General features: G+C 32.5%; 1 protein-coding gene across 1 annotated transcript; it reads right to left on the reverse strand.

The window, feature by feature from the left end:
* Positions 1 to 1,061: 1,061 nt before the first annotated feature.
* On the reverse strand, positions 1,062 to 6,257 carry LOC110108987 (transcription elongation factor 1 homolog). The gene is made up of 5 exons (XM_020839869.2): positions 6,105 to 6,257; positions 1,842 to 1,991; positions 1,663 to 1,733; positions 1,380 to 1,401; positions 1,062 to 1,285 (listed from the first exon to the last, which is right to left on the reverse strand). Exons 2-5 carry the CDS (start codon positions 1,952 to 1,954, stop codon positions 1,222 to 1,224), a joined length of 270 nt encoding a protein of 89 aa, XP_020695528.1. The 5' UTR covers positions 1,955 to 1,991; positions 6,105 to 6,257; the 3' UTR covers positions 1,062 to 1,221.
* Positions 6,258 to 10,527: the final 4,270 nt, after the last annotated feature.

Consider the following 10,527-nt stretch of genomic DNA (forward strand, 5'->3'; position numbering starts at 1 on the left):
TACAATGGTCCTTCCGACCTCCGTCACCTACAATGGTCCTTCCGACCTTCATCACCAGACAACGGTCTTTTTGACCCCAGCCTCCGTCGCCTACTATGATCCTTCTGACCTCCATCACCAGACAATAGTCTTTCTGACCCCGGTCTTCTGCCGACTACGGTCCTTCCTACCTCCGTCACATACAATGGTCCTTCCAACCTCCATTACCAGACAACGATATTTCTGACTCCCGGTCTCCTGCCAAATTCGATCTTTTCGACCCCTATCCTATCGACTATGGTCATGCCGACCAAGCAAACACATCTATGTTGATTATTGTAACTCCCACCATGTAATGCGCTCTATATGATGTACATTTGTGCCATCAAGCCATGGTCTTTTCCTAAGGAAGGGCCTCATTTGTAATCGACTGCAAATACTAGTGGATTCATTCAAATTGGGCCAGGTCCCGTGGTTTTTCCCCCTTTTCAGGTGTTCCCACGTAAAAATTCTGGTGTCTCTTATGAATGCTACACCCTCTCTTATCTGATTATGTGCTGGATCTTCGTACAACGCTAAGATGTTAAACTATATATTTCTCTACCGCCGCGAATACTCGAGGACACAAAATTACCTTTTATGTACTTTTTTTTTCTTTAGAAAATAATTAAAATCACTAAAAAATAAAGAACTCTTTTTATTCATTATTCTGTTTTGTGAAAGAAAAAAGAACTGGCAATTTTTAACTAAATAAAAGAAACCAACTTGGTGCTTGAATTTTGTTTGGGTTAATCAACAAAGCAAAAGATGGATTTTAAGACATTTGATGAAGAACATGAAATGCTCTAAGTCATGACCTGTAAAGAACTGTTAGTGTCTACTAATCTTCTTTACTTCAATAATCATAGTTTAAAATATATTACATTTCAAGATGATTTAAGAGGTGCAAGCACTCAATTCCAATCAACCGATTCATTTGAGGCAATTGAAACTGAGCCCACTACTTTTTCTTTTAGGGTTTATTGAACTCAATCCCAATCACCAAGAAAGAATTAAACGACTAAAATTAAGATGCACAGCTCAATAATAATGCAGATTATAGAATTCAAAATAATTCATAGAGAAGTTCAAATTATGCTTCAGCTTCAAAAAAAAAAAAAACTATGCTAAGGTCAAATGATCACTTTATATCATTATATACAATGGGAATTTGTGGAATAATATCAGTAAGCTTCTAAATCCTCAATTATCTTCATCGTTACCAACGTTGTTAACCCGTTCACATTCATCTATCCATTCACTGTATCTGCAACACAATATTGATTCAACGTTAGAGTCCAAACAAATTAATTCAATAAAAACTATCAAAGTGGAATCATTGAAACATCAATAGAACTCACACGTCAACCGGTTCAGTTAGCACTGCAAAAGAAAAAAATTGTTTTAGTTAATCTTTCTAAAACATTCCAAGACTACTCTAAACAGTATGCACAGTAGCATGGATAGAATGGAAGTTTTTCTGAATTCAACAAATCAAGTAAGTTCTTTGCTCTAGGAAAACAAGTAGTCAAATCTTCTTAATTTATTGTTTATGCTTTTATTTAAGAAAATAATAAAAATTGTACAGATCATGTTCATTTGAATCAAATAAATTTTTTTTTCCATTATTCATAATAGTCATACCATTCGCAGTAGTATTAAATTCCTCCAGACAAACCCAACATTTGGCTGTAGCAGTCAAATTTTTTATGTCTCTGCAAGATTACATATATTGCAGTAACATAAGTAACATCAGTATATATATATATATATATATTTTGAATACTTGATGAAAAAATTGAAGAATGAGTAAAACAACATACATTAAACACTCAACACAGTCTGGATGGTTGCAGAATGGACAGAAAAATGTTTTATCAAGCGGCTTCATCTTTTTCTTGGGAGGAGGCTTGGACTTTTTCTTTCTTTTCCCCATGAATGAACCTAGAAAGCTTTCCTTCAACTCAGTATTGCTGCAAGAAGAAAGCCATTCAATAAAAAATCAACATTAATATTGACGGCAATCAAATTTTGCTTTATGCTTGAACTTATTGAGTTTCAAAAAAACACACAATGCCTACCAGTGAAAAAAAGTTATCACACCTAAAAGCCTACAATGAATATTTGGCTTTATGCTTGGACTTAATGGTGTTGACTATAAAATGATCATAGACTATTAAATAAAAAACCTCAGGTTGATTTCAATAATCATGATACAATTAAAGAACTCTCAGAAGAGAATTATAAAAGTTGGATCCTAAATCCACATAACAAACTAACAATTGAGATTATTTTAGTTCTTAATGGACATAAAACATGGGATTTGTTTCACAATTGAGATTGTTTTAGCTTTTGATAGTGAAGTGTAATATTAATTGTAATGATGAAAAATATTAATCATGGGAGAATGCATGAAATTGCATGTCAGCATAATAATATATTGCGTCAATAATAATGGATCAAATAAAGTTTTATAAACTAATACATCATTCATGATTCCATTTGCCCAAACAATCAAGTATAGCTTTTTCAACGATTACACAAATGTTAAAACTAATAAAGCTTGTCTTCAATGATCTAAGTTAAAATCAAGTAAAAACTAGTGCAGCAACAAATCAAAAGCATCAATAATATAAAGATATACATGAGAAAAAGTCATTGTATGAGGAAAAATCCGAAACCAAGAAACCAAGATTCAAATTACATGAGGCACTCAAACAATTTGATATCCCTATATTTTCTTGAAGTCGTAGCTTAAAAATAGCTAGATTAAGCTATAGACAATTTAAAGGAATAAGACCAAAGGAAATCATCTATATAATAATATTTCATGGCATATTGTGTCTTACTTTTTTAGTTATGCCATGTCATATTCCCATATTCATGTCTGTGCTCCATAAGAAACCAAAAATATATCATTGGTAATAGGGGTGTCAATATTTGACATGACCTGAAATCCAACCCGAGCACGCCCCTAAACCCGACCCGAAAAAGTTTGGATTCAGTTCAACCAGTTTGACACATGGGTCGGGTTTGGGTTTGGCAAGTTGCCCATTTCAAAAGTGGGGTCGAGTTCAGGTTGACCGTGAAACCCAAAAATGACCCGTTTAATCAGGTTGTACACCAAAGTCGATGCGAGATCCCTCATCTCCGTCATGCATTGCCCTCCTGGCTGCCTCTCATCTTAAGGCTACCTCCGATAACACAAAACCCGCCGGCAGCCGCCTCTTTTACTAGCTCATATTCACTATCGAGCAATTCGCCCTAGCCGCATGGCCCATACCAACAGCAACCCCAGTTCAAGGTTTCCTAGCTTATGGCCACCTGCACGACCTGCACCTCCCTGTGCTTTGCCAGGCTTCGCCCGCACAGGATTGCCTCTGCGCTCATTTGCACGTTAGGTCAGGTCAACCCAGCAACCCGTGAGGATCGGGTCATGATTGGATTTTCTTACCCATTTGCAAAAACAGGTCAGGTTAGGGTCTACCTATTTAAACACGGGTCCATCCTAGTTCGACTGGAACCCGACTTGCGAGCCCGCTTTAACACCCCTAATTAGTAATCTCGATCGATCAAACCCACTAGGGCATGAGATCAAGCATGATGCAAACTGTTGATGCAATTTAGCTCTAAACACATAACAAATTGAATATTAAAAAGAAAAATTCAAAAAATAAAATTAGAAATCTAAAGAACGAGCGAAAAATGAAAGATTTTTCAAAAAGATAAGAATGACTAAAGATCTTAGAGGACAAGTGGAAAAATGAATGAAGGCCCAAAAATAAGAGAAGCCATCTATTTATATTACTTTAAAAGGAGATTTACATAGAACTACGAAAGCTTTTCAATTTATATATTTAAAATCTAAACTTTAATATTTATACAACATAACACGCTCCTTAACTCCATTACAAAAACCTTCGACTACGACGAATATGATGTTAAAGATAAAATAAGATTTTTAAAAAAATTATTAATATTTCCATAGAGATTTTCCTAATACTTAATGTGGGTAAAACAAGCTTCATATTATTTTGAGGTATATAAATGTTCCCTATAAAGTAAATCTTTATAGTTAGTTAAATTACAACAGTAGGTGATCTAATGAGAATACTCTTTATTAAAGTAACAATAAATATTTTTTTGATATCAAAGTTAAGAATAATTAATCTAATTTATATCTTTATAAAATTCAATTCATAATTTGAAACATCCTTAATGCATGGAATGAAAGCTTTTAAGATTAAGGCTTCGTTTGGAACAACTTTCTTATTATTTCTTAAAGCATCTTTCTAGTACAAAATTAAAATTTTGTATTAATAAGTTGCTTTAAGAAGCAATAAGAAAGACGCCCCAAATGAAGCCTTAGTGATTTCATCAATTTTTTAATAAAACTTAACTAGAAATTTACATATGAATTTCAATCCATTTTTGGAAACATAGTAATTGGAATCCAATTTTTTTTTTTTAAGAGTAAGTGATTTCATTATAAATCAATGACTTGAAATCTATATGAATATCAATAAAAAATTCTTAATGAAATCAGATTTTTCTTTATTTCAAAGATAGCAAAGAAGAAAAAGTTGGAAGAGAATCAATATATCTTTTTTTTACATTTCAAATTTATCTGCAGGCCATCTCTTTTCCGGCAAGCTCCCATGAGACTTCCCACTTCATCATTTGCAAGGGCTTTTTTTCTCATATTACTCGGGTCTAAAAGAAAGATTTTTTTATTCTAATTCTTTCATTTATTATTTAAATGATTGTTTTAATCAGTATTAAATCCACTATATCTCTTAGAATTCTTTTGCTTCAACGCACATCAAATGATATTTGATTCGAGCATAAATAGGTCCCATAAAAAAAATTTACGCGAGAGATTATCAAGTATGTGAAGAATTCGTAAGAAATGATTCTCAAAAAAATCATATTAAATTATTATTGATCTCATCACATGTGTCTCAAAATATAATGGTGAACATAATGTAACTCATATAATATATTGAATTCTAGGATTAGCATTATGAGCGATTTCACACATCAATAAGATATGACATGATTATATAAGGTGGCCTATTAGTGTATGACGGGATCCTTTGGGATTTGTAGGTTAAAACAATTAAAGAGAACAATTTAAACTATCTTGATCAAAGATATCAAGCAATTCAAATCGCAAATGTGATGATGGAAATCAGTAAGAAAAGATTGAATGGTTTTCATGCATGTCATCATGAAAAAAGAGTCGCTTGCGTGATCATGGTTTTATATATATCGTACTATAACTACACAGTAGAAATGTAAAAGCTGTCAAGTTTACTGTGTGCACCCAAAAATTCAATAAAAAAGAAACCCTATAAAGAACAGAAATCATATGTAAATCAATGTCTACATTCTTCATTGAGACCATCAATATTCCTCCCAACTCACACATCAAGAAAGCTTGTATTAGCATTTGGTATAATTAAGATTTGACTTTGTTTGGGACAGTTTCCTATTATTTTCTAAAGCAAATTTTTTATTCAAAAATTTCTTGAAAGCATTAAAACAAAATGGCCAAAAATTATCCCGAACAAGCATAGATCTTCATGTGCCTATCTATTAATGTTCTAATTGATGCATAAAAACAATCGAGCACATAAGCAATTGGTAAGAGATCAGATGCTACAAACTTGATGTTCAATGAGACATGCAATATTTCAACATTTATAAAACCAGCATGCAAACTATACTTGAAATAATTTTTGAAATCAATATTATGAAGAATTGGACAGTTAGACAATGAAAATCAACTGATTTTAATTAGTTTATGTATATATTACCTTTAAAAAAATACAACGATGATTTAATATTTTAAACAAAGAGCAAACATATATATTTTATTGAATAAAATAATTCAACCAATATACAAATTGTAATTAAGGAGACCCAACTACAAAAGCTCATGAAGATCAAGTAATTTCATCGTAAATCAATAACCTGTTCAAATATATTTGAATTTCTATAAATAATTTGAAAAATCCTTAAAGGAATCATATTTTTCATATAACCAAGAATTTTGTTGTTGAAGAGAATCAGGATTTTCTTACCGTTTCGAATTTATTGAATGTCTATGGCTTCTCCGGCGGCAAGCTCTCGTGCGATTTCCAGTTCGTCGTCGGGAGGGCTATTAGGGAATAGGAAAAAGGAAAGGGGGAGAGAAAGAGAGAGAGAGAGAGTAAAGAATCGATAAAAATAGTTTGCTGTTGATCTCTTTTTATAGGTGTGAAAATAAAAAAAATTGTTTGCACGAGAAGCCACAGTTAAAACCGACTCTTTTTGAGACGTGGAGCAATGCGATAATGGACCGTTAGCTTATTTTAGAAATCGATGTACGCCATTTTTAAAAGATAGCAAAAATAAAAAAATAATTTGCATAATCAAATAAATGCAGTTAGTAATACATTTTTTTAAACTTATCAGATCTCCGATAAAATCTGCAGATCATCTTTAAGTTTTTGTAGGTCGCCATAAAGATTTATGAAAGTTCCTAAACAAACAGATATTCTGAATTGTTAAAAATAATTATTGTGAGTCTTCGCAAAATATTTTTAGGCCTATGTAATGTAAAGTTTTAGAGCAATCCTAAAATTTTGCCGGCATTTGTTAATGTAGATTTTAGGAATTTTTTTCTAATCAGTTCAAACTATTTTTAATTCAATTAATGCTGAAATTCGCATAATTTTTTTAATTTCAGCTGCTAATAATTATGCGGAAATTGATATTCTTAATAATTTTGTTGGTTTTATAAAATCTTAGGTGCAAAATATAAATAGAAATACTATCTTTTGATCAAAGACTTTTTACCATACCAATCTGAGCCAGCGCGAGAAAACCTCCACCAAGTTCTCTTTTGAAAATTTTTCTTACGAGTTTTCTCCTAAGATCAATTAAGAGACCGAGAAGCTTGCTTTCCATGAGATCTTGAAAGCCTAATTTGTGGTTCGCACAATTACGTCATGCTATCATTATAAAAAATGCTAGTTATTGGGACACCATAAATTGCCCTGATAAATAATTATGAGGGCACATGAACTATTCTGACAGTTAATAAATGTGCTCTTTGTTTGATGTTTATTTTTATTTTCTTATTTTTTTATGAGAAAATTCGCATAGGGGATTATACGTTTCACAAATTTTAAAAAAAAGTATATGTCTTTAATGAATCAAAAGTTCTCTAAAAATACAGCCTTTGAACTAAAAAACTATGAGCTAATGATTTAACTAAATAAAAAAAACGAAAAGAAAACTAAAGAGATAACACCATAAGGGAATAAAGGAATTAAATCACAATAGGAAAGCAGCATCAGCAACACAGCAACAAAAGGAGCCACAACAACTTCTGAAAATCTGCACAAACACAGAAAAATAGAGACAAGCAAAAAAGAGAAACCAATAACCACAGATACGATAGCCCATAACATCAACCAGGATAACCCACTAAAACATCCCCAACACTCACACAACCCAACAAAAGCCAAAAAACATAACATCAAAAGCATAGGATAGCCACTAATGGGTGAAAACCACACCACCCGCATGCCCTAGCCGCAACATCACGCACATAATCAAGCATCTCTCACTAAAACAACATAGGCCCAGCCACCAACAATGCACAAAAAACATCAAAGACAGGCTCACACCAACCACAAGGACAAGACAACATTTTCTTATATTTGCATCTATGACGCTTACCAATACGTGAGAAATCATTATCAACAACATGACTCATATTTAGCCCAAAAAAATTATGAAATGTTGTATTGATTATACTACAATCAAAATCTTTATAACTTTTGATAAGTGTACTAGCTTCCACATCAAGTGATAGTATTACTTCTATATTAGTGTGCCTCAGGCTAGTTCCTTAAGGTTTAACAACCTTCATGAACTTTCAAAGACAACGATTGAGTGACGATGGCCAAGCAATGGTTGTGGTTGGAGTTGTTCATTAACATAAAATGTTAAGTAAAGATCTAAAGTTTTTAATATCTCCAAGATCTCTCCAAAGTTATATATATCCCCTTCATGTGAATGAGGGTTTATTTATAATACTTTCTCCCATAGAGAGAAAAGCTCTCATAGAAAGAGAAGCTCCCGTAGAGAGAGGAAAACCCAGTTTCCTTTTGAAATTCCCTGTTTTTTCGAAAATGGCGGGGGAAGATCGATGGCATTCGTCGGCAATCATTCCTTCTTCATCGTTACTTCCCCCATAAAGATTATCATGTGGATCTCCTTTAATTATAAGAGATGTGTCAGATTGTTCAAATGTGATTGCTTCTTGAGTTGAAGAAAATCTCTCTAGTAAAAGTAAAGGAATTATTGATGAAAATAAAGGTGTTCCCTCAAGAAATTTCATCACCTATAATTACAAGAGTAATGCCTACAAAGCTTCATCTACATATGGTGAGAAATTGTTGGTTAATAGATTCTCTTGTTGAGATAGTTGCTACTTAGTTTTACATGTTTGATATTCTTGCAACTTATAAATTTTTTATGATTCAAAATATTATTGATTTGATTATTATTTCTCCTAATATATTTTGGAAGAATTATTTTTTCTCTATGTGTACTAATTTTCAGATAAATCATACTCCGGATTGTTTGAAGACTACAAATCAATAACATTTAGAGTTTGTTATAATCGAAGTCTGTATTTTTTAATTTTATTGAGTCTGAGAATGTGTGATTGTAATTGAGTAATGAGCACACACCATACACCGGGGGAGAGTTTTAAAATTCATATTTTTAAACTTATCATAATATAACGATATCACTTCGTACGGGATGATCTGGTCAGTTATTTTTCCAAGAACAGTTGAACGAATAGATTAGAATTTTTTTTTCTAAGTATGAATCGTACTAAATGATATTTAATTTTATCCCAGGACGAATGTCTCTATTCTGTCCTTTGAAAGAAGATTGTACGGATGATATTTAATTTCGTCCAAGATAAATGTTATGTTTTGTCCTCGCTCAATTTCGTCTTGATGTTTCACTACAGACAAAATTTATACCTAACTCCTCATTCCCTAAAAAATTTAGTTCGTACTAGACTATGATCGGTATGAAATGATTCGTACTGATTCACAATGGGTTCGTATGTAACAATATTTGAACTGTTTGTACGTACGAATATACAATCATATACTGTATGATTGTGTAGTTCAAAATTGAAAACTTTAGCTTTTGGACAATTTTTTCGTATCTTTTTATAAAAAAGGTCCACTAAACTGATTCTAAAATATTGTTCTATGTGATTTTTAAGGGCAATTGAAGGAGAGAGTGTTTGACAGAGATTTCTTTTAAGTGGAGTGTGAATGTTCACTAGGTTACTAGGACAAATGTAAGGTTCTCGCCTTGTATGATGATTTATCACTTCCTCTCTTATCTTCTAAGATTACTCATGAGAAGATCTTCGATAAGACCGATTCTCTGCCAACACTTGGGAAGTGGTGAAGGACGAAGTTCTCTGCCAACACTTGGAGGGTGTGAAAGGACGATGGTTTTATGCCGACACTTAAAAAAGTGTGAATAGCCGAAGGTATCTGTCTACGATTGGACGGGTGTTGAAAGGATGTTTGCTGCGCCGACACATAAGAATGGCACGCGTGTGAAAAGCACGATCGGTTCTATGCCCGCATACGGGGATTGTTGAAGAGAGTTTTGTAAAGGCTTTTTTTCCTTGCTATGAGGCGTGAAAGAGTGTCACTTTTTTGGTAATAATGGTAATATCTGAAGTGGGAGTCTTCAGAGAGTGGATGTAGGTCTGGTTTGCCGACCATAAAAGCTTTGTGTCATTTTATTTTTCTGTGCTTTATTTACTAATTGCAGTTTTATTTTTTTTGTTGGTTGTGAAAAAAGTTTTTAAAAACCTTAATTGATTGCTACTCATGTTAAACTGGTTTCATACTTTTAAATTCAAAGTGTAATTTTTTAATAAGTTATAATTCACTTTCATTTTCTCGTTAGGCCTTGGGAACAGTTAGTTTTAAAATTTAACAACCTAATTAAGATACAACACAAGGAATCAACAAGTGGTATAGAGCTTTGCTTCAATACCATATAGTTTAACTACCTTTTTGATAAATGAACATGGCTACTTTTAGAAACTGCAACAGACTGAAGGTATCTGATCACTAGCTCCTTTAATTTGACAACATCACATTTGATTTTAGAAACATATATGTCTATATTTTTATAGTCTTTAGATTTATCATATGTATCTTAGTACAGAAAAGGGTATACAAAAATCAATTAGATTAGTTTATGCGATTAGAGTTGAACACCTTTATACAGATTGGATCTGAAGACTATACAGTTTCTTTTTGCACTTAAACTTAAGACTACATGTGAAATTTCCACTTCCAAAGTGGAAAGAGATATGTGATAGTACTTTATATCAACTTATGAGGGACTAATTGAAGTAAAGAATCTAGATTTAACATCTTGTTATATGACTCTGATTATTTC

The sequence above is a fragment of the Dendrobium catenatum genome, unplaced genomic scaffold (assembly GCF_001605985.2).
Source record: "Dendrobium catenatum unplaced genomic scaffold, ASM160598v2 fragScaff_scaffold_1220, whole genome shotgun sequence".
Classification (NCBI taxonomy): Eukaryota; Viridiplantae; Streptophyta; class Magnoliopsida; order Asparagales; family Orchidaceae; genus Dendrobium; species Dendrobium catenatum.

What these genes read in the sequence shown, in the direction of transcription:
- LOC110108987 (XM_020839869.2), bottom strand. Translation starts at nt 1,954, where the DNA reads ATGGGGAAAAGAAAGAAAAAGTCCAAGCCTCCTCCCAAGAAAAAGATG. An exon ending in ATTTAATACTACTGCGAATG is followed by an intron (nt 1,402 to 1,662) that starts GTATGACTATTA and finishes TTTCTTTTGCAG; the next exon opens with TGCTAACTGAACCGGTTGAC. An exon ending in CTAACTGAACCGGTTGACGT is followed by an intron (nt 1,286 to 1,379) that starts GTGAGTTCTATT and finishes ATTGTGTTGCAG; the next exon opens with ATACAGTGAATGGATAGATG.